This window comes from Petaurus breviceps, unplaced genomic scaffold (genome assembly GCF_028583685.1).
Source record: "Petaurus breviceps papuanus isolate PSGF00001 unplaced genomic scaffold, PetGlider_PUasm1.0 208, whole genome shotgun sequence".
Lineage (NCBI taxonomy): Eukaryota > Metazoa > Chordata > Mammalia > Diprotodontia > Petauridae > Petaurus > Petaurus breviceps.
In genome coordinates, this window is record NW_027185852.1 from 24538115 (window position 1) to 24565455 (window position 27341).

Genomic DNA, 27341 nt, shown 5'->3' on the forward strand with positions numbered 1-27341 from the left:
AACTGCTTATCTTCCCATAAGGGTGGGTGACAAGGGAGGAAGGGAATGAATCTAGAATTCAAAGTTTTAAAATCAAATGTTTAAATATATATATATATATATAGACATACACACACATTATTATTATTATTATTAATACTATTTTACATGTAATTGGGAAATAATATATACAGGCACTGGCGCATAGAGATCCACCATGCCCTACTGGAAAAGTCAAAAGGGGTATATGGGAGAAAATATGGGACAGAGCAGATTGGAGGAGGGGATATCCTGTGGGACTGCTATTTTGGGGCGGTGGGTGGGGGAAAAACAGGGAGAAAATTTGTAACCCAAAATTTGGTGGAAATGAATGATGTAAATAAGAAGTTAATAAAGCATTTGAAAAATGGAAAAAAAAATTAAAAGAAAAAAAAGAATGAATATGGGAGAACCCGGGCAGAGCCAAGATGGTGGTGGAGAAGCAGGAAAACTCTGTGCGCTTTCCCCATAACCACCTCAGATACCTAATATGACTCTAAACAAATTTTAGAGCAGCAGAACCCACAAAGTGACAGAGAGGAACAAATCTCTTGCTGAAGGCAGCCTGGCAGGGGTACAAGAAGGGTCTACTGCAGCGCACTGGGAGACAAGCCCAGCCGGCAGGAGTCCTGGTTTTAGCCCCAGGGCGGCCACGACCAGTGGCTGCATGGGACTTCCTGAGAGTGGATCACCAGCAGCTGCGTCAGTTTCCAGAATTATCAAGCCATAAATGCCAAAGACAAAGTGAGAGGTCAGTGTAGAGCTCTGTTAGAAGGGGGGGGGGGAGCCCACAGAGGAGTGGGTTGGCCCCTGCCCCCGGAGCTAGAAGTGGTGGAGACACTGTGGTCCTGCAGCTGCCTCCACGTGGCTGCTTCAGAGCTTCTGGCCTGAAGGTCATAGGGGGGCCAAGCAAGCATTCAGAGGGTAATTGCTCTTGCTTTAACCTGCCTGGATCTGGACTGCGGTCTTGGGTGGTGGTCCTGAGGTGTAGGACCAGTGTGCCAGAGTTTGTGGGGGCTGCAGAGATGGCGCCCTTCTAATATCTCTGGCAGCTGTGAAAACCCCAGCAATGTGGGACAAAGCTCCCCTCTCTGGTAGCAGAGTTCTACTGTGGCAGAGCTCAAAAGTCGAGTAACTGAGTGGCAACATAAGCAAGCAAAGGAAGCAAAGCAAGCACAGCAATCCAACTTTAGATTCCTTTTTTGGGGACAAAAAGCATCAAAGCATGGAACAGGAGGAAGACAGTGAAGTCAGAGCTCTTGTACCAAAAGCTTCCAAGAAAAATATGAACTGGTTACAGGCCATGGAGGAGCTCAAGAAGGATTTTGAAAATCAAGTAAAAGAAGTAGAGGAAAACCTGGGAAGAGAAATGAGAATGATGCAAGAAAATCATGAAAAGAGAATCAACATGACTGAAGAAAATAACACCTTAAAAAATAGTCTAACTCAAATTGCAAAAGAGGCCCAAAAAGCCAATGAGGAGAAGAATGCCTTAAAAAGCTGAATTTGCCAGATGGAAAAAGAATTTCAAAAGCTCACTGAAGAGAATAATTCCTTCAGTATTAGATTGGAGCAAAGGGAAACTTTATGAGAAATCAAGATACTATTAAACAGGGGAGGCCAGGCAGCACAGTGAATAAGAGCACCGGCTCCAGTGTTGAGAAGACCTGGAGATTGAATCCCGGGCTCAGACACATAGCACCCACCCAGAAACACCTGGCCGTGTAACCTTGAGCAAGTTACTTAACCCCGATTGCTTAGGGACGGCCAGGTGGCTCAGCGAGTAAGAGCACCGGCTCCAGTGTCGGGATGACCTGGATCAAAATCCGGGCTCAGATACTCAGCACCACACCTAGAAATAACTGGCAGTGTAACCTTGAGCAAGTTACTTAATCCCGATTGCTTTAAAAAAAAAAAAAGATACTATTAAACAGATCCAAACAGATGAAAAAATAGAAGGCAATGTGAAATATCTCATCGGAAAAACCACTGACCTGAAAAATAGATCCAGGAGAGATAATTTAAAAATTATTGGACTACCTGAAATTCATGATAAAAAAAAATGAATATGAAGGTTGCTTTTGAAAAAGCACTCCTACAGTATGAGCAAGGCCATTAGAGAGAGGTTCTTAAAAACCCTCTTCCATAACCTAGTGGTCCAGACTAAGATTCCCCAACACAAACCTCAAATGCAGGCTTCCTCTTCGCAATCAGAGTGCTTCTATGACTGGCCTTGGGGCCACAAATGCCAAGCCAAGGCTGGCTTCCCAGGCACAGTCATTAAGCATCAGGCCCAGTTATGTGGATCTGTTATTTCAGGCATCCCAAAGGCCCCAAATGCACACATCAGTTTAGTAAAAACAAAAAAGATGTACATTCTCACAGAATTTCACTGGCCACACATTTTCCACTATAAACTTGCAGATACTTGTTAGACAACAGGTTTCCATTTTCAGAGGACAGAAACATCATTGAACCTTCAAAAGATGATGGTACACCAGAAGAAGCTCATGCAAGATAATCACAGTTTCTCGTTTCTCACCTCCTGTCCCCATTAGGTATTTGATGTCCTGGGACCATAGAGTCATTGAAAAAGTCCTACCTGGAGCTGAAGCGTATGCCGGAGGATGGTCTCTTCTAGGGCCTGAATCCACTTCTCTCTCTCATCAGCATCACGAGCTGTTAAAGAAGGTGTATGTTATTTCTGCCGTAAGCATCAACAATACATTTTTAAATATTACAAATTCACATTCAAGATGATAATCTTATGGAACTTTCTAATGAAAACAGAATTTCATTTTAACAGGCTCTTTCACCCTCAACTGTTACAGTAGAGGGAAGTGGGAAAAGCCTTGGCCCAGGTTCAGCAGCCCTGGGTGGAGTTTTGTCCTGGCTCTGCCCCTCTAGCTGTGGACACCCAGGTAACTTATTTCCTCTTAGCCATACTTAAGTTTCCTCATTTGTAGGATGAGAGCAACTGACTAAAGATTCTCTAAGGTGACTCCAAAGCTCTGCTTCTGGGATTCAGTGATGCTTTTTGTAGTGAGGAAAAGGGTGCCAAATCATTTACCTCACAAATACTTATTAAGTGTTAACTGTATGCAAACACTGCAACAAGGTGCAACATGAAAGTCTGGAGAACACGGGGCTCCTGCCAAGAGGTTCAGAGCCTACCAGAGGAAAGAACCAACACAGAAAAAAATGACTCGTAGGATCCCATGGGCATTAAGAGCTGGCAGGCAAGGGTGAAGGCCATTAACAGACCCAGGGAGCTTCATTACAAACTGATTATGTCCACAGACAACGTCCAAATTCACTTTGGTCAGAACGGCGCTAGTAAGGTTAACTCCCTTTTGCTTCCCAGGTCCTCTGGTCTATGGGAGATGGTAAACTCCTTCAGGGCAATGGCCCTTTCCTAAGCTTCTCTGCATCTCCTACGTGGCCAAACTCTGTGTCCTGAAATACAGGAGGCACTCACAGGAAGTTTGCTGAATGAACAACTGAAGAATGAACCAGCTATGAGACAGGGCGGAGAGAGAAGAGGAAAGTGAGGAAAGAGGAGAATGGCAGTGTTGACATTGTGCTGTAAAGTTCGCACTCTACACAAGGTGTCTCACTGCCTGTAATGCCATGCACAGAAGTTTTCCAGAAGAATGCTACTGTGAACAGCTTTTAAGGTTCTGATTACATAGTATAGTGATCACTCTATTCCATAATAAATCAAAGCAAAACTTTCACAGAAAATCAAGGTACAGCATTCACAATATTACAACTTATCACAGAAAATCACAATGTAATATTCACAACATAGTCTCAAAGTAAAATAGTCACTCTTAAGTTAACTCAATCAGTTACTTATCAGTAACAATATCTCAAAGTACATAGTCAAAGTCTTCCACTCTTGGGGCAAAGTCTTGATGAACTCAATCAGTCACTTATTCAGCAATCAATTACTAAGCATCATATACAAAACCCTACTGTTCATCAATCAATTACTAATTATCATACACAATACCCTCCACCCCTTAGGTCACTTAGGTCACTAATTATAGTAACTATAATACCATAATTACTCAGTACCCAAGGAGAGGTCTTTTCACCTTGACTTGGGGTCGGTTTTCAGATTCCCTGGATCCCCTTCCATGGTCCCAGATTCTACCTGGGTTCAGTGGCAGACAGCTCCCAGTTCCTTGTCCAGCTCTCTGGGCAGGTCCTGCTCCACACTCAAGTTCACAGGGTCTGGTCCATGTCAGATCCTTCACCATTTCTGGGCTCCTGTCTCCTGTCCAGAAGAAGCTCCACCACCACAAGCTCCCAGGAAATTCTGGCTCAGTTCTCCATTCTTCTGTAGCTGCTCTGCCACCAGATCTTAAGTCTCAAGAAAATTCTGCCTGTGCCTCTCTGGGGCTTTTCTTATATACACATAGCATTAGCTACTTTCTGTTTCAGCCAACCTCTTCCTGTTATATCAGTAACAGAAGACAAGAGTTCATACCTTCTGTTTCCCCAACAGAGGCTTGATCAGTTACTAAGTGTTAAGTACCTGCTACTTTTGCCAACACAAAGGGATCTTCAAATTCAAATTACAGTTCCCATTACATTGTCTCCTTCCCCAAAAGGGGGGGGGGTGTTGAGGGAGATGAGGGAGGTACTGGGAGCAGAATTCGCACTGAGGTCTGATTATCTGCTGTACCACCTGGTAGCCTTCAGGGATTCACTGTCACACAGCTACTGACCTCACCTGTGGCACTAAGCAGAGCCCCAAATGGACCATCTTGGCCAACTGGGACACTCAAACTATCCCCACCCCTGGGCCAGACTCTACAGTGGCAAGCTTGGTATTGGGCCCCTTAGCATTCACCCTAAACTTCAGGATGAGACACCGCTGTTCTGCTTTTTTCATTTGCATTTCATTTTTCTTCACGTCTTCCCCTGTTATAAGAAGTTTTTTTTTTCATTCCTGTCAAAAGAAAATTTATCAAAGGCCAAGACATAAAACTAAAGGGAGGAGGCTTTGCTGCTGCTGTTGAGTCATTCGGTCCTGCCTGACTCAGTGACCCCCATGAACCACAGCATGCCAGGCCCTCCTCTCCTCTTCCATCTCTCAAGATCTATCCAAGTTCGGGTTCATTGTTTCTATAACACTCTCTCTCCATCTCATCCACTGCCGTCCCTTGTTCTTTCACCTTCAATCTTTCCCAACACCAGGGTCTTTTCCAGTGAGTCCCATCTTCTTCTGTGGTCAAAGTATTTAAGCTGCAGCTTCACTATTTGGTCTTCCAGTGAATGGTCTGAATTAATTTCTTAAAGTATGTCAGGGAGTGATCTGGCCTCCTAGCTGTCCAGATTTGTCTCCTTCCAAGGAGCAGGCATCTTGATCTCATGGCCCAAGCAAATAAAATCTGACACTGCTTCCACTTCTTCTCCCCCATCTGCCAGGAAATGATGGGACCAGTTGCCAAGATCTTAGGGTTTCTGAAGCACTGGTCTGAAAATCAGAGACCTGAGTTTGAATTCCAAATCCATTTTTTACCTCTTGTGGGAAAACCAGTCCCACTTTCTCTCCTCAAGGTGCAAATGCACGACACCGAGGGCTGACCTCACCAGTCCTTTAGTTGTTGTGGCTGGTTAGTTGTTTTCAGTCATATCCAACCTTCTGTGACACCATTTGGGGTTTTCTTGGTAAAGACACTAGCATGGTTTGCTGTGTCCTTCTCCAGCTCCTTTTATAAATGAGGAAACCAAGGCAAGCAGATCACACAGCTGCTAAGTGTCTGCAGCCAGATCTGAACTCAAGATGAGTCTTCTTATCTCTAGGTCAGATACTGGGCACTGTGGCGCCATCTAGCCTCCCCCTTCCAGTCCTGGGAGTCTGGGGTGACTGCACCTGGCTCCAGGCTTCAGGGAGAACAAACATTTGCCTGCTGAGTTTCCCTGCCTCTCCCTCACTCACTTCAACTATTTCCCTCCAGATATTTTTCACTCTAAGCCAAGTCTGGTAGAAGATTAGTAATAACAGCCAGTATCCATATGGCACTTCAGGGATTGAAAAGCACTTTATATTAAGTGTGATTTAAGTTTTAAAATTCAATTAATTTTTTAAAAGGAAGGTAACAGCAGAGGAGTCGAGAAGCCTAAGTTTCAGACTTGTTTGCTCTTATCTCCATTTTTCCATCTATATGTCTACCTACCTGTCTCCATCCATCTAACTTTCTATCTATCCGTCCATCCATCCATCCATCTGTCTCTCAATCATTATCACTGACTTTGGCAAAGTCCCTTCACCTCTCTGGATCTCAATTAACTCATAACTCAATCAGCATTAGACTAGAAATGGTCTCGAAGGTCAACGACAACAACAAAAAGATGAGAAAATTGGGGGCTAGACCAGAAGAAATCTTTGGGATCACTTAGTTCAGCCTGTTTTATGTTACTATGATTTTACAATCCTAAAAATGAATGTCACTGCTCTTAATCGCTGAACGCTCCACTCCCCAGGAAAATTCATTCATTTGAAATAAATAAAAAACTTAACAACTAATTGGTTAAAAGACTTTTTAAGCAATTACTATGTGTCAAGCACTGTGCCAAAAGCCCTGAGGATACAAAGAAACATAGTCCCTACCCCTCAAGAAGCTCATATTATGATGTGATGTGCCAGACAACATATCTGGATTTAGACAAACTAGATGGAGGTCACCAGCAGCTGGGTAGAGCAGGAGAGATCTCAATCAAGCAGTGACTATTAATTAAGGGCCTCCCTGGTGCCAGGCACTAGGCTAGGCACTGGGGACACAAGAACAAAGAAGGCACTGACTGTCTAATGGGGGGACATACGACTACATATATAAATCCATAAAGAATAAATATTCAATATTAATCATTCATTGAATAGAAGGCAATTTGAGAGGGAGGACACTAGTCAGGAGAGGCTGCCTCATACAGAACATGGTGTTTGGGCAGCATCTTGAAGGGAGAGACTCTGAGGCAGATGTGAAGAGGGAGAGCTCTCTAGGCATGGGGTACAGCCAAGGCAAAGGCTCAGAGATGGAAGATGGAAAGCTAAACACAGGAGATTATATTTTGTTCTAATGACAAAAGAACGCCAGTGGAATAGACCAAGGAGAGGAATCACAGAGGCAGCTGTGCACTTAAGGAAAACTGGTTTGGCAGCAGTGTACAGGAGGGCCTGCGGCTGTGGCTAGAGGTGATCAGGGCACAAACAGGCAGAAATGTCGATGGATATATGGGATGAGGGAGAGTGAGGAGCTTAGGATGATGGCAAATTTGCCAACTTGGAGACTGGAAGGAGGGATGACAGAATGAGGAAGAATAGAAGGAGGGAGGTGGGGGGGCAGTGGGAAGAAGATGAGTTCTGCTTTGGATATGGCGTGTTTCAATGTCTCAGACATCTAGCTTGAAATGTCTAAGTCATCGTTGATGCAGGACTGAAGTTCTAGGAAGAGAAAGGGGCTGGATATTCAGATCTGACAGTCAAAGGCACAGGAGTGACAGGTAAACCCCTGAGACCTGAGCAGGTTACCAGAGGGAGAGAAGAGAAGGGGCCCAGGCCAGAACCTTCAGGAACACTCACAGTCCTGAAGGAGACTGAGAAGGACAGGCCAGACAGGGAGGCAGCAACCAGGAGTCAGGAACACCCTGAGAACCCAAAGAGAGGAGAGAGCATCCAGGAGGAGGGGACTATGAGAATATCTCAAGAAAGCTGAGGCCTGAGAAGAGGCCCTTACACTTGACAGCTAAGGCACCATCCGTGCTGACTGGCTTTGCAGCTTTTTTCCTCCCTCTATCTTCCTTTTTTTTAAACAAGTGAAAGGGAAGAAGGGAAAGGAATAAGCACTTATGTAGCGCCCATCACGTACTAGGCACTGTGGTGAACACTTCAGAAATATGATCTCATCATCTCTCGTGAGCCTCACAACAACCCTACAAAGCAGGGTCTGTTATTATCCCTATTTTACAGATGCGGAAACCAAGGCAAACAGAGGTTTAATGACTTGGGTAGGTTCGGTTAATAAGTTCTGAGTCTGGATTTGAATTCAAGCCTTCCAGACTCTGGGCCCACTGCTCTCTCCCCTGTACCACCTAACTGCCTCTGGAGATAGCTGAGAAGAGGGAGAAGGTAGGAGAAGTGACAGAGGGGGAAATTTGGCCAAAAGATATTAATAAAAATTATTTTTAAAAAAGGTCACTGGAAACTTTGGAAAGAATATTTTCACTTGATGGATAGGTGAGAGTTTTGGATTACCAAAGGTTGAGGAGTGAATGAGAGGAAGACAGGCAGACAGTACAGGCCATTCTCCAATGCCTCTGAATAATAAAGGGAAGGGAGACAGAGGTAGTGTAAGGGGATGGTAGCGTCTAGCAACGGTTTAAAGATGAAGGCACCTTGGTACTCCTGTAGAAGACAGGATGTTAGAGCTGAGACCTGATGAAATCCAGAGTAGCTAAGAGAAGGAGGTGCGAAGGGAGAGCACCCCAAGCATGGGGAACAGCCAATCCAAAGGCACTGGGTGCAGAGATGAAGTATCATGTGAGCAAACGCCAAGTGAGCCAGAGTCACGGGATTAGAATGTACAGAAGGAGCTGAGGGTGAGGAGCCTCGGGAGCAAGAAGGGGCTAGGGAACGTGGAGCCGTCTTGGTCAGGGCTCTGCTTTAGGAAAATCACTCTGGCAGTTAAGCGGAGGATGGAATCCAGTGGGGAGAGACTTAAGACTGGTTAGAAGGCTGTTGTAATAGTCTAGCAAGAAGTGATGAGAGCCTGAAGGGTGAGAAAACATAAGTACCCCCGAGATATAACAATAACAACTAAGATGTATATAGTGCTATTACTATGTGCTAAGTGCTTTACAATCATCTCATTTGACCCCCACAACAACCCTAGGAGATAGGGGCTATTGTTGTCCCTACTTTACAGGTGAGGGTAGGTGACTTGCCCAAGGTCACACAGCTAGTAATCATCTGAGACTGGATCTGAACTCAGGTCTTCCCAAGTCCAAGCTCAGCGATCCAGCCGCTGCACTGCCATGGGTAACTTGCTCAATCACAGCCCATTCACATACGTCATCCTCTTCTATCCCTGCCTCTGTTCTTCTGTAACTTCTTCCTAGACCTTCACTCAGCATGTACATCATCTGTTCTTCCTCAGTCTCATTGTGATTGTATCGCCTCCTTTTCTAACCACAGAAACGGGCAATAAATACACTGTGCTTGGTACCATGAGAGCAGCTGAGCTCATTAATATGACGTCTCTGCCTCCTAGGAATTACAGTCTAGTAGGCCTAGGAAAACCTTCAAAAATATGATTTTTTTAAATGTTGGGAATCCCTGGTTTCCTTCAAGACTCAACTCAACTGTCACCTTCTGAATGAGGCCTCTCCCAGTTCCCCTCACTGCTCCTGCTTTCCACCCCATGGTTGCCACTCCTGGCCTTCTGGTTGCTCCTCACACATACTGCATCTCCCACCTCTGTGCCTTTCCACTGGCTGATACCATGCCTGGCATGCGGTCTCTCTTCACTCACAACTCCCGGCTTTCTGGACTTCTTTCTAGATTCAACTCAAATCCCACCTTCTAAAGAAGGCCTTTTCTGGTCTCCCTAACCTTCCAAATTCCTTCCATTTACACCTTATTTCTCTTGTACATACACTGTCACTTGCATGTTCTCTCTCCATAAGAATATAAGCTCCCTGAGGATCCTAGCTTTGCTTTCTTTGAATTCCTAAGACTTATCCATGACTGCTCCTAGCACTTAGTAAGAGATTAGTAAATGCTTGGCTATCTCTTTATCGCCAGTGCACTGCCTGGCATAATATTAATTCACTAAGACATAGGAGCTGGGTGACCCTGTACAAATCACTTCACTTCTCTCAGGGGCAATAGCTATTGCCCCTGCCTCAGAACTTACTTTTTATCATCTTCCACAAACATGTAGTTTCCCTCAAACAGAAAGCAAGCTCCTTAAGGGGAGGCCTTTTCTTTTTGTCAAGGCAGCATTTCCAGAGCCATTATCAAGTGATTTCACCAGCACAGAAGGGAGTCCTCTGCCAGTCAGTGCAGGTCAGCTCCCCCTAGCTGGACTTGCTTGAGGCCTCACAGCCCAGCTGAGTCCGAAGCAGAGTCTGCACTGAGGCCTTCCTTCAATATCAACTATAGCATGTTGCTGCCTCTACAGACTAGGTAATAACGGGCACTTAATAAATGCAAAAGAAAGTCTGCAGTGCAAATGAAACATTGTGTGATGATAAGGAAGAATCAAATCAACAAACATTTATCAATCACCAGGACAGTGAGCTAAGCACCAAGGATACAGGCACCAGAGACTCAAGGAAAGGCAAAAAGAGACCCTGCCCTAAAGAAGCTCACTCTGTAATGGGGGAGACAAGCTCTGAACCAAAAGGAGAGATATGGGGTAGATGGCAGGGAATCTCAGAGAAAAGGCGAGGGAGAGGGAGGGGCACTAGGAAAGGCTCACGGAAAGTCAGAGGCTGGCTGAAACCTGAAGGAAGCCAAGAGGGAGAGACCTCCAGGCATGGGAGATGACCAGTGAACATGCCCAGAGTCGAGAGACAGACTGTCACAGGGGAGGAACAGTAAAGAGGCTGGATCACTGGATCACAGAGCAGGAGGAAGGGAATGAGTGAAAAGACAAGACTGTTGTGAAGATCTTTAAAAGCCAAACAAAGAAGGGCTGGATTAAAGAAAAGATAGGGAGGGGGAAAGAAAGGTGTGTGGGGGGGGGGGGGGGGGGGAGAAAAAGAGAGAGCTAATCAGACTTATACTTTAGGAAGATCAATTGAGAGCTGAGTAGATAGCCCAGGTAGGAGGTGATAAGGGCCTGCACCAGGGTGGTAGCAGTGTGGCAGGAGAGAAGGGAGCATATACAAGACAGAATCAACAGGACCTGGAAACACACTGGATATCGAAGGACTAAAGGTGAGGAGACGAGGTTGTGAGTGTGGGTGACCAGGAGGGTGGTAGTGCCCTCAATAGTAACGGAGATTTGGAGGGGATCAGGGGAAGAGGGTGGAGATGATGAGTTCAGTTTTGGACACGCTGAGTTTCAGATGACCATAGGACATCCAGCTGTGGATGATACATAGGTTAACAGGTAGTTGGAGATATGCATTTGAAGGTCAGGAGAAATGCCCTAGGCCTGGGTAAATCTATCTGGGCATCATGGGCACAGGGATGACAACTGAATCCATTAGGAACTGAAGAGAGAGAGAAGAGATCCCAGCAGAGAGCCTTGAGGGGCACTCCCTGTTAGTGAGTGATGAAGACCCAGCAAAGGAGGCTGAGGAGAACCAGGAGAGAAGCTCATGACGATACCACTGCTACTTGCAGGAAAGCACCGTGCTGCCATCAGCAGGGCATATGTTCCCATCATGATGAACTCTGATGAGGTCAAAGAAAAATTTTATGGAGACCTGGACCTTTATCATCTATGTACAGAAAGCAGACAAGCTTATAATTCTGGGGGCCTTCAATGCAAGGGCAGGCAAAGATTACCAGACATGGCAGGGAGCCTGAGGGAGGAATGGAGTTGGAAACAGCAACAGCAAGCATCACTTACTACTGAAGACCCACGTGTGTCAGGACCTTCTCATTGCCAACACTGCCTGCCTGTTATACTTCATCAATGCACCCTCACAGCAAACACTGACATTTAGTAGACTACGTCATTTTAAGGAGGACAGACAGACAGACAGGATGTGAGTGTGACTAAGCTGATGTATGGCACAGAGCGATGAACTGATCATAGACTTATCCTCTCCAAGCTAAGCATTCACACTCAAAAGCAGTGACCCCAAGGCTTTTGCCTATTACCAGAAGGCTTAGCGTCAGCAGACTAGAGCACGAACAGCTTCTTGCTAACTTAGAGGGAAAGCTGAGCCAACACACAGTTTGGCAGAAAAGGAGTGGGCGGCTTTCAGAAATTTAGTATACAGCATGGCATTTACTCATCTGGGCCAGAATATTCACAAACATCAAAATCAGTTTGACAAAAATGATGAGGAGATTCAGAAACTGCAGAACAAAAAACAAGAACTCCGCACAGTTTACCAGCAGGGTAGTTCATTCATCTCTAAGAAGGTAGCACAGAACTCCAACAAAAGCAAAGTGTATCCAAAAAAAAAAAAAAGTCAAGTGCAAATGAAGCTTAGAGAGCGGAAGGATTCGATTCCTGGCTCAGAAAGAAGGTGGATGAGGTGCAGTTTTAGGACAGTAACAATCCGAAGTGCTTTTATGATGCCCTCCCTGAAGACTGTTCATGAGCCACAGACCTATGGTGCGTCTCTGCTACCCAGTACTGAGGGAGTCACACTGATTAGGGATAAGGACATGATTCTGGAGAGATGAGCCAAATACTTCCATAGTGCTGTCAACACACTGTCATCAACCAATGCTAAAGTCACTGATCATATAGCTCAGGATGAAGTTAACCCCTCACTAGTCAAACTTCCAACTGAAGAAGGGGTTGTGAATGCCAGTAGGCTCTCCTCTTGTGGCAAATCGCCTATTCCTGATGCTACTCCAGCTGAGATTTACAAGGCAAGGAGTCCAATGCACATACAAAAACGAGCTGAAATCTTCCAGGTTATGTGGCAAGAGGAAGTCATCCCCCAAGAGCTCAAGGATGTCTCCACTGTCCATCTCTATAAAGGAAAAAGAAACAGACTGTCCTGTGATAACCACAGGGGGGTCTCTCTCTTAGTCACTGCTGGTAAGATTCTTGCCAGAGTCCTCTTTAATAGGCTGATCCTTCACTTGAAAGACGGTCATCTGCTTGAGAGCCAGTGTGGCTTCAGAAAGGGCCAAGGAGCGGCTGATATGGTGTTTGCTGCCTGACAACTCCAGGAGAAATGCCAGGAGCAGAGCAGAGTCTGCACACAATGTTTGCAGATCTGACCAAGGCCTCTGATACTATCAATGATGAGGGCTTGTAAAAAGTCATGGCAAAATGTGGCTGCCCAGAGAAGTTCATCAGTATTCTATTTCAGTTTTATCATGGCATGATCACACAGATTCTGGATGAGCTTTCCCAGTCCCCAGTGGACAGAAGCAGGGCTTTTTACCATGATGTTTTCGGTAATGTTGTCAGATGCCTTCAACGGAGACAAAAATAGCATCAAAGTCAGCTACCACACTGATGGTAAATGACTTACAGCTTAATTACAGATGGTAATTACTACAAGCCAAGACTAAAGAGGAGGTAGAATCGGCATGCGACTTTCTGTCTGCTGATGATTGTGCACTCCATGCAACCTTTGAGGCTGGGATGCAACAGAGTATGGGCTGATTCTCTGCTGCTTGTATTAACTTTGGCCTGACTTTATGAACACCACGAAAATGGAGGTTCTCCACCAGCCAGCACCACAACTTCCATATGGGGAACCACCGGCTACAACAAATGGAGAAAAGATGAATTCTGTGCATGAGCTCACTTACCTTGGCAGTCTACTTTCCAGGCATATATAGGCCGTTGTGCTGACCTCACTGCTGCATGCCTGTGAAACCTGGACAGTCTACCCGCACCATGCTAGGAAACAGAATCATTTCCACGTGAACTATCTTAGGAAGACCGTGAGGCTCACCTGCGGAAATGAGGTGCTAGACACCAAGGTCCTTTCTGGAGCTGAATTGCCAAGTAAACAAACTCTCCTACAGAGTGCAACTCTGATAGGCTGGCCACACTATTCAAATGCCAAACATACATCTGCCTAAACACTATTTTACAGAGAACTCACACAAGGCAAGGGCTCACACAAAGGTCGGAAGAAGCAAAGCAAAGACGTTCTCCAGGTCGCTCAGAAGAACTTTGGATTCAACTGCCCAGCAGGACATGCTCTATGGGTAACACAGAATTGCTGTAGCTCCAAGGAGACACAAGACATGTACATTCAGGGCCCTCTCCACCCCAAATGTTCATGTGGCTACCTGTGCCCGGCCAGTGGTAGATCCTGGCGACCTTGCACTGGTCTCATCGGCCACAGCTGGGCGCACTGTGCCTGACCCCAACATGGTGACGTCACTGGGATCCTCTGTGAGCACTGAGGACAACAGCTCTGCATGTGGCAACATGCTTCTGCACAGAGTAGGTGTCTGGGAATCACTGACCTGGAACCAAACCTACTGCTCTATGATTCCTCCAGCCTCTGCTCCCTCCTCCCCTGATTTTCCCTCGGAGCCCAAGCCTCTTGGTCTGTTTTTCACAACCATCTCTGCCCAGGTCCCCTCCTTGTCAGGAAGGTGCCCAGACAGGGCAAACGCCCTGCAGAGACAGGTCACTGGGGCGAGCTGCCTCCTGCAGGTGGTGGAACTGGACCTTCCTTTGCCCAGTGAGCATCACTCTGTCTGCTTGTACTTGACACATTCCCAGTTTTATCTTCTGACTCTCTGGCTTCACCACAGAGGCCCCTCCCACTGCAGTCAGCAAACCCTCTTATCACAAGCAGCACTGTCCAAAATATCTCAAGCCTAGAATCAGTAAAGTTGGACCCTGAGAGAACCCCATTTCTGCCCTAGGACTCTGCCTCTTACCAGCCCAGCCCTCACAATTAAATCATTATGTGACAAAATCAGAGCACGTTAGAGGTGGATGGGACCTGAGAGAGAATCATGTCTGACACCCTCATTTTACAGAGGAAGGGGCAGGGGCACGGAAGTGGGAAGTGACAGAGACAAAATTCAAATCTGGGTCCCTGGACCCCAAGTCTGGCTCACTTCCCACACTGGAAATCTTCTTCCCCAGGGTTCTCCAGCCACATGAAAATGAAAATGTAAAGAACCCCAGCTTTAACGCTCAAGGACCTGGGTTCAAATCCCAGCTCTGCTAGCCTTGGTAGGACCAATTCAATTCTAGGCATGACATTTTCAAGAAGGACATCAATAAGTTAAAGAAGTTCAGAGAAGGGCGATGATGATGGGACTGGCTAAAAGAATTGTTAATTTGGAGGAGGGTGAAGAGAAATCCCAAAGCTTTCTTTGGCAATATGAAGGGCTATTCCTGTAAGAGAGATTAGATGTGTTCTGTGTAATTAAATGAGGCAGAATGAGGTGCAGGGAGCAGACGAGGCCTGACCACAGGAGCCTGAAAGGAACTCGCTGAGGGTGGTGGGCATCCCCTCAGGGCTCTGTCACCTTGCTCAGGTACCGGGGGGTCAATCAGGCTCCTTCTGAGCCCTAAGATCCTGTTGCACCTCTGTGACCTCAGACCATCGCTCTATCTCTCTGGCCTCAGTTTCCTCATCTGTAAAATGAAGAGGCAAGGTTAAATGAGGCTCACAAGGCCCTGCCAACTCTAGGTCTTTTTAGAAGCCTTCCTAGATTCCACCACTCTTTGAGAATTTTAGCTTATTAGTAGCTTAATAACAATATAATATAGGGCTAGATTATGAGGAAAGGAAAATACTGGTCACTACATTGTTTACAGTGCTTACCACATAAGGCAACATACAGGATATGTTTTTAAAAGAAAAACAAAATGTCCCCCCAAGAAAACAGTGGTTTTCAAAAGTATTTTCTAATTTTACCTCCTTTATCTCTTTCCCCATTTGTCTAATCATACTTCCTATTTCCTGTCATTATTTATGCTTTCAATAAGAGTAAGAGTCGATGAAGTTGCTGTAAAGATCTCATTTTCTGATATAGAGAAACCACAAATTGTCAAGGATTTACTGTAACAGTTGCTCAAATAATGCCCTCCACCTGCCGCTCGCCGGCACAGTTACAGAGCTCCGAGTCTGCCCTTCCGGAAGGGGATGCCTGCTCCTGTTTCCATCCACAGACAGCACTTTGGGACAAATGATGGCCCTCTTACAGACCTGGCACGGGGTCAATAGTCCCTTACCAAGGAACAACCCAAAGCATCTGTAAAGGCCTGATGATATGCCTGGTGCTCTGCCCAGCACCAAGGACCTCCCATGTTGTCTGGGGAGAGTTATACTGGCACGTACAAAACAGATACAAAGGAAGACCAGCTTGGCACGCATCTCTCTCTTTCTGACTTGTTGTGCATTCAGTAAACATTCATTAAGTACCCACTATGTGTGCTGGGCACTGTGCTAAGTGCTAGGGCGGAGGGTACCAAAAGGGCAAAAACAGTGCCTGCTATGTACTAGGCACTGTGTTAAGCATTGGAGACACAAAGAAAGGCAAAAGACAGCCCCTGACTTCAAAGAGCTTACAATCTAATGGAGGAGACAACATGCAAACATGCAAGCAAAGCAAGCTATAGACACAAAAAGAGGAAACAGTTATAACAGAAGGGAAGCCCTGGAATTAAGAGAGGCTGGGGAAGGCTTCCCAGGGGAGGTGGGAGTTTAGTTGAATTTAAAGGAGTTCCCATCAGGCTCTGAAAGTTCTGAAACATGGAGGGCTGTTCATTAGGATATTTACAGTTAACTGCTGGCATGACAACATACCAAGATGCTGCTGCCACTTCTAGCAATTCCCTTTGCCCAGAACAGCAGCTTCTGCACCTTTTCGGTCTCACTCCCCAAGCAGTGCCCCCTGCCCAGTTTCCTTCAAGGGTAACCTCACACATTAAACCTTTCCTGACTTCCCATCCCCCAAATTCCCTTGTAGCCATTTGGTCTACATTAGACATGCCAAAGGATGGACGCATTGTCTCTTCCAGCTGGATTGACAAAGAACCAGCCAGTTGTATTTCTGCCTGAGTACCCACCATGCCTAGCAGAGTGCCTAGAACACAGAACAGTGCCTGCTGGCTGGCTGTCTATTATCTTCCACCAACTCTGCCGGCTCAGCAGCCTTTCACTGCTGCTTCCACACAGCTGCCCAGCCCTTGCTCAGGGATGCCCCTACTGCCACCGCCACCACCAGCACACACCTTGGAAGGAGACCCAAGGGAAGAAGAATCAGCAGGCCAGTGGGAGGGACCCTGGGTGCTGCCCTCCCTCTGAGGCTGATGCTGCCAATGCCTCTATCACCCTAGCACAGATGCTACTAACATGGGCCACAGACCTGGTGGGGAAAGGCTCTCGAATCACCCCTTTTCTGGCTGGTAACTAACTGAGCCCTGGGCCTGCCTCCCTCCAACTATCTTACAGATCCCCTGGGGTATGCCACCTCTACTCCTGCCTACTTTGGAGACCTCTAGCCTGGGGTGCCCTTGCTACATGATCTCCCCAAGTGGAAGTGATGTCTTCATCTGCTGAGGTCCCATAATATTTACTCCAGCAGCACTCAAGATCTACTCAAGGCCTTCCCTCAGTTCCTCACAGACCTCACAACACCTGGCTCTTTCTTCTGAACCTAAATCCTTCTCACCTGCATCACAGTCAGACTTGAGGACTTACAGCTTGTATTCAACCTGACCCCCACCACACAACACACCTGTAGCAGGAATGTTTCTGCCCTTGTATCCCCAGCAGAGAGCACAGTGCCTGGAACACAATAAACAGGAACTGAAGAAATGTTAGCTATTTAACTGAAACACATACTCCCTCTCTCACTCCTCTCACTCCTTCTCTCTCTCTCTCTCTCTCTCTCTGAAATAAGAATTTGCTTAACTGCATGCATACCCGAACTACAAATGGACTCAGGTTGCCTAACCATTTGTGAGTCAGGTGACAGTGCCTGTTTTCTTAAAGTGGTCCGTAAAGAGTGAGGGACTCACTCTTTTTGTTTTTAAAAACAAAAAACATATCCATAGCACAAATTAATTGCAAATCTGTTGCCCTCAGTTCAACTGTGGGATGCAGCTGCTGAAATATTGATGCAATTGTAGGCAACACTAACAGAAACACAATGTCTGTATTAAGGGAGGCGACTCCATTTCTGGTGCACAGTAGGCACTTAGATGTTGGGTGCCTGTCCCTTGTCTGATTAAACCTTATTATGGACACTGTGCACAGAGGTTGCTAATGCCACATTTTAGTTGGAAAAGAAGAATGACTACATAAGAAAGAGGGAAAGGAACTGTAGTCTGAATGCAGACTGAAGCAGACTTTTCACTTCATTTTTTTGTGATTCTTTTCTTTTAGTCTGTTTCTTCTTTTATGGCATAATTAATATGGAAATATGTTTTGCAATACTGCCCATACATAACCTATATCAAAATGTTTACTGTCTTAGGGAGTGGGGAGGGGAGGAGAGAATTTGGAACTAAAAAAAAAAACTGAATGTTAAAAATTGTCTTTACATGTAATTGGGGGAAAAAATACTATTTAAAAAAAAAAAAGAGGGAAAGGCCCAGGACAGTGAAGGGTTTGCCTAGGAACCATATCATATGGCAAGTCAGGGAAAAAAAGTGGGATGTGTAGCTGGGAGGAAGAAGGAGTGGAAGGTACTGAAATCTACCTTCAAACAGATGGAGTCGGAAGCCAGAATGCAAAGGGAGGGAGAGAAGTGAAGGAGACAAGGGTAAACAACTTTTTCACTGCCAAGTCACAAATGCTCTGAGCCTCAAATGAGGCTCAGTTTTTATTTTCTTCTGTAAAATGAGCAAGTTGGAGATCCTCATTCTCTGTCTGTCTGTGTATCTGTCTCTCCCCCTCCCTCCCTTTTCCTCCTTTCTCCCCTTCCCTCCCTCCCTCCTTCCCTCCACACCATGCATTCACTCCATACCTCCCCTGCTTTCCTTGGCCATCACTCTTGCTCTGGAATTCTTCATCCTTAGTTAATCAGCCTCATCCTTGCTCAGTACCCACGCCTTAACCCTAACCAGTCCCCAAGGCTCTGGTCTAGGTCCTCTGTTTTTTTCTATGTCTTCTCCATTGGTAATTTCATCAAGCCCATGCAGCTGACTCCCAGATCTCAGTAAAGATGCCTAGTGGACATTTCAAACTGGATAAACCACTGACATCTTAAACTCCACATATTCAAAACAAAACTCAGTACTACCCAACACACACATTCTCACTCTCTCTCTGCTCTTCAGAACTGTGTTGTTTCTGTCAACGGTACCAGCATCCGGCCCAGTGCAGATTCACAAACTGGGATTCTCCCCCTCTCCCCTTCCCCCAGTGAATCAGCTACCAAGTCTTGCTGTCTTCAGACAAGCCCAAATCACTCCTGTCTTTTGCACATTTTCACTGAACACTGAAACCTGCTCAGACAGCTGTCCTAGCTCTCTCCTCTCTCACCGTACAACCAGCCTTCTAACTCACTCACTCCCCAATCCTTTGCAATTGGCTTCCACCCCCCCCCCCACTCACTCAGGACTGCTCTCTCCAAGGTCACCAGTGATTTTCTTTATTGCTTAATCTCAGTCGTCATCCCTCTTGACTCCTCTGCGCGGTGTGATACTGCTGGCCCCGCCCTGGCCTTCTCCTAGTTTGCTTGTTACAGCTCAGGCTTAGCTCTCTTCTCACCAGGTAGACCGATCTACTGGAGAAGTTGGTCATCTAGCCCTACGTCCTTCCTGACCTCCACTCTGGCCTCAGCCCTCTCTACTTCTGTTTTTATTCTGCTGGCTATTTCATCAGCTGCCCTGGTTTCAATAACCATCTCCACGCGCGTAACTCTCCAGAGCTAGCCCCAGTCACTCTCCTAGTCCCACAGCCCCAGATACGTACTGGAATCTCTTCATTTGAATGTCCTGTTGGGGCATGGCAAATTCAACATGTCTAAAACTGAACTGGCGTTCAAATTCTCTTTTCCGCTACACCTTCCGTCCTCTTAACTTCCCAATTTCTCTTGAGGACACACCATCATTATTCCAGTCACATGAAAGTAATCCTTAATTCCTGTCCTCCCCAAAGATATAATCAGTGCTCAAATCACTAATGGACTTCCACAACATCTCTCCAATGTATCTCCCCTTCTCCCCACTCCCAAAACTGATCCAGGTCTTCATCAGCTCTCCGGTGGATAAACGCAAGAGCCTCCTCAGAGCTCTAAAACCAGCCTTCACAGAGCTGCCAAACTGATGCTCTTAAAGCACAGGTCTGCCCTGCTCAAGAATCAGCAGCAGCTCCTTCCTGCCTCTAAATGTAAATTCCTACATTGGGCATTTCCGACTCTTCCCAGTCTAGCTCCAGCTTTTCCAACTTCCTATCACTCCATTCATGCACTCTCTGAACTTGCCTTCTTGATATTTCTCGAGCTCAGTGTTTAATCTCCCCCCTCCATACCTTTGCAAAGGTCACCCCCCATGACTCCTAGGACTTCTTGGACTCCTTCAAGGCTCAGAGTAATAGGGAAAGGATCTTAGGCGGTAGAACCAGGAACAAAGGAGTCAGGGAACAAAAGGAAGAGAATACAGAGAGCAAGAGTTAGAAGGATAAGAGTCAATGTTTTAAGTTGATAGGTTTTAATAAGTAAAACTCATTGGAAATGAGTTTTGTGAATTAATTTTAAAAAACCAAAATGCCGCAGTAAGACACTGTCAATCCACAAACAGTTTTGGGGGAACAGAGAACAGAAATTGCTTCTTCCTGCCTTATGTACAATCCATCAATGAGCATTTATTAACCTCCCACTCTCTGCCAGGCATGCTGTAAAGATTACCAAGACAAGAATGAAAGTTTACATTCTGTCACATAATGACTATAACCATCTGTTTCCCTTCTTTCAGTATCTCAGTGGTGATCTCATCTAGGTAAGACTTCCCTCCATGGAATGAATGGTAACCCACCCATACCTTCTCACCCTGTATGACTATCTCTGATCTTATCTTGTAAAATTTAACTGATAAATATGAAGAAATAGCCAAAGAATGATTTGGTGCCACCTCCAGAAGCCTAGATCTTGGCTAACCCCGCTGGTTTTCTCTAAATCAGGCCCTAAAGTTACATGTCATTAGGTTCAACAGGTTATACATCAATCACAGTTATCCAAGTCTCGTGGGGGACAGAAAAAGGAAGCAGCTCTTTTTCAACCTACTTGCCTACTACCGTAGGAAGAAATAGCTATAACATGGTCAACTACTGACAGTGGTAGAAACCTCAGAGGTACCTGGTCTCTTCTATACCACCCACACCCCCATGCCAAAAGTGGCCATCCAACCTTCACTGGAAGACTGAAGATGAAAAGGAGCCCACATCAAATCATCAGCAAGTACTGCATCTGGGGCACCTGGTTCTACCCTGTGGGACAAAATCCAATTCACCCCTTCCACATAAGAGCCCTTCACGTATGGGAAGACTTCTCTGTAACACCTGCAAGTCTTCTCATTCCAAGCTTATGGTATGATCATTTCACAGGGGATGGTCTTCAGGTCCTTTACTATCCTAGCCACCATCCTCCTTCTGGAAATTCTATAGCTAACTGATGCCCTTCTTAAAATGGGGCCCCCTCAGACCTTAACTGTGGGGAAGGAAACTATGGAGTGGAGAATAACCCCAAAGTTACACAGCTAAGCGTGTGGAAGGAAGCAAGTTCAAAATGGGGTGGGTTTTTAGAGGAAGAAGCTGAATTCTGTTTCAAAAATGCTGAGTTTGAGACATCTATGGAATATCCAGTTTGAAAAATCTGCTAGGTAGTTGGTGATGCTGGACTAATGTTCAGAGGAAAAGAGGAGGGGAAAAAAAGGAGAGAAGAGAGATTGGCACAGGTATATATAGATCTTAAAGTCCTCTGTAGAAAGCTGTTAATTAGATGCATCAAAGCTCAAGAGGCCACCAACTGAGAGAATGTAGAGAGAGAAGAGGGTCCATGACAGATTCTTGGGGGTATTCCCAGGGATGGTGGGAGGGAAGTGGGGCGGGGAGGGAGAGTGATAAGGATGATGAGCCAGCAAAATATTCTTTAATTAATGCTCGACTAATGATTGACTGATATACGGCTTCACCGAAAGAACCTGAGATGTTTATCCTGGAAAAGAGAAGAATCCTGCTCTGGCCCCCAAGGATGAAACCAGGGTAAATTTCAGAAGCCAAAGGAGCCCTTGGTCAGGTGTGTTGTAGAAAGGATTTCTACGGGTTGAATTAAATCTGAGATCCCATGAGATCCCTGATTCAGATTTTGTCAGAATACTGTTCTAGCATATTAAGCTTAAAGTTAATAAAAGTCCCGTTTTTCTTATATAAAATATTGTCTAGCCAAGTCCACCCAGTCTTTTAATTCTAAATATGATCATATTAAGCCAAAAGACAGGAATTTACTATTACAATCTTACCTTTTAAAGATTCAGCTCATTGATCTATTCTGTTAAGATGCACTAATCATTTAAGAAATGCTTATTAAGCACCTATAATAAGAGGCAACAAAAAAGAACTGGATCCAAGTCCCACCTCTGACACTTTAGCCATGTGGCCAGGAGTACATTTCTTAGCGCCCTATTAGTGCTTCTTAAACGGTGGGTCTAGACCCCATACAATTTGGCAATAGTAAAAGGCTTCTGAATGTGCAACGACCAAGAAGTAATTAAAAATCAAAGGTGTGATGAATCTGAGGTTTCTGGCAGTGCAAGCACATAGAGCATTGTACTACTTCACTGAGGCCTTGGTTCTGAACACAAAGCATGCACTTGGCCCTATACACACCCTCAGGCAACACGTGCCAAGGAAGGCAGCTGAAAGGAGTGGAAGAAGTTTAAGAAGCCCTGCCCTAGGCAACTCTCTAGGCTAGACATTACAGATGAGCTGCCAGCCTGCCCCACAAGAAAGTTTCCATCGTGGGAGTTTCCTATACCTGATCAAATCACAAGACTGCTCATTATACTAAGTGGTGAGGGAGGGGAGACGCTCAGAGAATAAGAAATGGTTCCTGCCTTTGAGAATTATGAGATCATCTTTGGATATTTCCTTTTTGTGAGAAGGAGCTTCAACAGAGAGTCTACCCCCAAGTCAAGACAATACATGTATAACTCCCTCCTGACACATAAAAGGTGTGTGACCCAGGGCAAGTCCTTTAACCTTTCTACACCCTCTCTTGAAGACTTTATGTGCAGACCTCCTCTAGTAGGAGGGGCTTCCTCATTAAAGAATTCCCTACACCAATGAAAAGACTATCATCAGTCCATAAGAAGTCTATGTGTTGTAACTGCTAGATATACCACCTGACAGGACGTGACAACAGCTTGACAGAACCCAGAACGATTATGAAGTACGGATGGTGTAAGGAACGTCCCAACTTCCACGGCTGTGGTTGCTGCATGCAGGGCAGGGGTGGGAGTCGCAGACATCAGAACTCGAAGAGCCTTGCAGAGACTGCTGTAGCAGCAAGCACCCCAAGCGTCCTCAGGGTTTGCTGCCAACACAGGTTCTTGGATCTGCTTTGTTAAAGGAAAGCAACTCAAAATGGGTTAACAAGCTTACTTTAATCAGTCAAACATATACCGTTTACCTCATTCAGGGGAAAAAGGTCAGCACCCCGAACTTCAAAGTACACAGGCAGAAGTATCAAGACAGAAATAGATCAAGTAGACAGATTTCCAAACTGTCCAACCATTACATCCATACCAAATCAACATCCGGGTTTCAACATCTGGGTTTTTCAAAGCTGGGGGGCTCTGGACAACAGCTTCCCAGAATCCATATCAAATCACAGAACACTTCTCAAAGTGAGCCCCAAAACAAAGCTACACATCAGGGCTTATATAGCCTTCTCCTGGCTCAGAGGATGTAACAACCTCATTGACTCACTGGCCAATCAAGAAGTATCTACTGCAAAACAAGCCTCCCACCCCAGGCTCCAGGTGCACTTTAGCCTAGGGGCAGGGAAGATCTTACAAATTTACATTCCCATTACAACTGCTCAGGGCCTGGGGGAGCTGTAATGTCAGTGGGCCTATCAGCAGCGGTCCAGGACGCCCTCTGGTGTGGGCAATGATGATACCTACAGGTCTTTACCAGGACTTCAACCTTCCAGCAGAAAGGTTCTAGCTACAATGCAAACCTTGGCATCCACTGGAACTGACATCACCACATGACCTTTTTTCAGAAAGCATGTTTGGGAATAAGTTTTCCTTTTCTACTTTTTGAAGAGGTGGGAGGTGAGGAAGGCCCTTCCTTACAAAGTCATTCTGCCAAGGCCCAGAGCTGCCTACAACATTGAAAGAGGGAGATTAGCACAGATATGCTCTGTACAGATGGATCTTCAGTGATACAGATCAGGTGTCCAGGGATTTGGGGATCTGGGGCAGGACTGCAGGGCAAAGGCTTCTACCCACACTCTTCTATCTCCCCCTTTGACTAAGGCTTTCCTCAGATGTATTGCCAATTCAAGGCAAAACAGAAGGGTATGGATAGCTATCAGGGACATGAGGAGAGTTCAAATAGCAAATGAAAAGCCTCAATTATCTCCAGCCTCAGAACAATTCAGTAGGAGATGCAAACAAACTAGGAGCGGCAAAGGTTAGGGGTGCAATACTGCCCAAACCCTGGGTTCAAAAAATCTGCTCTGAGCCAACTGCAGGTGAGGGGTGGGGAATGTGGGGAGTGGGAAGGGCAAGTGAGGTCACAACTGCTGCCCTGGAGCCAGGGCTTGTATCAGGAAGACCAACAGAAACACTGTGAAAACTGTCCCCTGCCCCAGGGGCGTCGTCCCACTGAGGTCACAAAATAGTTATAATTTTTCAACTAGGGAAGATAAAATGGCACCAGTAGGGAGTGGGGGGTGGGGATCCAGCAAATTACACCTCCCCAAGGATCCCCTGGGGCTTCCTAGAGGCCAGTATGGTCCCAAGGGTCACCAGACTTTCCAGAAGTTCAAAGAAATAAATAAACCCATAGCTACAGACAAACTTGTTTTTGTCAGACTGAGGCTAGTCCCTGGGTACAGACATCACTCTCCATCAGGCATGGGTCTAATAGGAGTTCACAGTCCCAAAAATGAGGACAGAATTTAAAGCAATTGGGAACCTAAATATCAGTCTCACTTTATAGAGGTACATTGACATTTTTAAAATACAATTTTATGAATTAATAAGCTCAGCTTTGAAACATCAGTCATGGCTGTGGTCATGAAGCCAAGTCCAGTGGCTGACTAGAGAAGTCTGAGGGCTTGAAACAAATCATGGTGATGGTGACAGTCTAGGGTTGCCTTTGTTGTGGTGAGACAAAGGAGAATAAAGCCTCAGAGTCCAGCCTGTTTTTCTAGGCTCAGTTCACATTATCGTTCTTCGCTCCCTTTACAGGCCAGTCCAACCAACCCCTAACTGTTCCATGTGGGGGATTCTACTTCCCATCTCCTGACTCGGCAATTCTGAGTGTGCCCATCCTTTGCACCAAACCCTGTGGGGAGCCCTACCGTCCCTCACAGAAGATGTCTCCCAATCACCCCAGCTGCTAGAACCTTGGCCCTACGCCAGATAACCCTGGACTGACTTTACATATCATTTGTACTCATTTTTAAGGATACAAGTAGGTTCCCCTGAATAGGATATAAATTCCCTAAGTTCTAGGACAACTTCATTTTTGTCTTCCTATCCCTAAACCGAAGGAAGGAAGGAGGGAAGGAAGGAGGCCAGGAAAGAAGGAAGAAAGAGAGGGAGAACACAAACATTTGTCAAGTAACTTCTATATGTCAGACATTCTGCTAAGTGCTTTACAGATATTTCATCTGATCCTCACACACCCCTGCAAGGTAGGTGTTGTGATTATTATCCGTATTTTATAGCTGAAGAAACTGAGGCAGGCAGAGGTAAAGTGACATGGTCCCGCAGCTGTCATTTGCTGAAGTCAGGTAATAAGCAGTCCTTACGTTCTAATCTTGCCAGATATCATGTTCCACGGCATAACAGATGAGAGTGCTAGGCCTGAAATCAGAAAGGCCTGCACCTGAAGCCTGCCTCTGGCGCTTCCTACCTGTGTGACCCCGATTTCCTCATCTTTAAAATGGAAGTAATATTATCATCTACCTCTCCAGGTTGCTGTGATAGTAAGATGGGATATCTCTAAAGTGTTTGGCAAACCTTAAAACACTCTATAAACGCCTGCTATTATGTCTTATGTGGTCACTGACAGCTTGCAATTCTTCCTGTGAAAATATCCAGTTCATATCCTTTGACCAGTTAGCAACTGGAGAATGCCTCTTACTCTGATGCATTTGTAGACTCTTAAGACATAGGGCAGATTCCCACCAAAATGGCAGCACAAGTATCTTTCATCATTTCTGATCTACCACCCAAATGAACCCAAAACCAGTCTGATGGACTGTGAACAAATATTTACAAGACCAGTTCTTCTACCAGAAAACTTCTGCTTTTCTCTCTGAAGCAACACAGTGCTCCTTCTGATCACAGAGTAAACAAGGTGTTGGGCAACTGGGCACTGCCAGGTAAAGACAAAGCATTCCGCTGAAAGGAGATTTAAGCCATTAACAGGTTTGGTCCAGTGCAACTCACTGTGCCTTCACGCAATCCTAAATCAAACTACTCACATTCAATAAACTTCTCCTTAATGACATGTGCAGTTATGCAGACATACCAAATGTAATTCCTGTCATTACTGAGGAAATTACAATAGCCACCATTCACACAGCACTTCAAGGTTTGCAAAACCCATCACAAATACTATCTTATTTTATCCTCACAATCCTGAGAGAGAAGTGCTATTATTACCCACATTTTACAGGTGAGGAAATTTAAGCTGGACAGAGGTAAAGTGACTTGCCCAGGGTCACACAGCTAGTAAGTGTCTGAGGTAGTGCTTGAACCCAGGGCTTCCTGTCCCTAGGCCCAGCTTATGTGCTGCTCCACCCAGATCTAGTACACCTAGCAATGACTACCCTTAATGTGTCCACACCTTCTGGAGGAGGAGCCACTGTCAGCTTGGTCTAGTGTGGTGAGCACTGATGGCCCCAGTGTGGATCCCAAGCCCAGTAAGTCCCGTGACTGCAGCCTGGGCAGACCCTTTCACTTTGAGCCTCGGTTCTTCACCTGTATCTTATGTTCCTCCTCAGGTGGTTGTCGGGGAAACCCTTTCTGAATCTCAAAGCCTTGGGGATGGGACATAATGGGGCCGACAGGGAAATCCTGGACTAAATCAGAAAGGCTGAGAGGAAAGAGGAGGACACTGGAAATCATAAGATTAAGGAATCGTGGTTATAGAACAGGACAGGATCTTATGGAACATCAAATGCAACCCTCTCACTTTATACCTAAGGAAACCAAGGCTCAGAGGGGTTAAGTGACTTGCCTATAGTCAAACACTTACTAAGCCAGACTATGCAACAGAAAATCTGCCAAGGGAAGGATCAAAGACAAAGAAATATTCCTAGCACTAACAGGGAAGGGAATAGGAAGGTATACAGGCACACAGTGGAGCCAGGGCGGGCCCTAGCGGCTAAGGGCACCAGAAAAGGCCCTGTGCAGAATGTGGCACATGAGCTCAACTGTGGAGCACTGCAATTCCTACCCTGCTTATTCCCTTGTAAGCTTCAGCCTGGGCTT

General features: G+C 45.7%; 1 protein-coding gene across 9 annotated transcripts in view; it reads right to left on the reverse strand.

The window, feature by feature from the left end:
• Positions 1-27341, reverse strand: part of LOC138165352 (oxysterol-binding protein-related protein 9) — a 163885-nt gene that overhangs the window by 71169 nt on the left and 65375 nt on the right. For all 9 annotated transcript variants that reach the window (XM_069093597.1, XM_069093596.1, XM_069093592.1 and 6 more), the window contains one exon: positions 2621-2697. In XM_069093597.1, coding sequence (XP_068949698.1) covers positions 2621-2697 — 77 coding nt within the window. The remainder of the gene's footprint in view (positions 1-2620; positions 2698-27341) is intronic.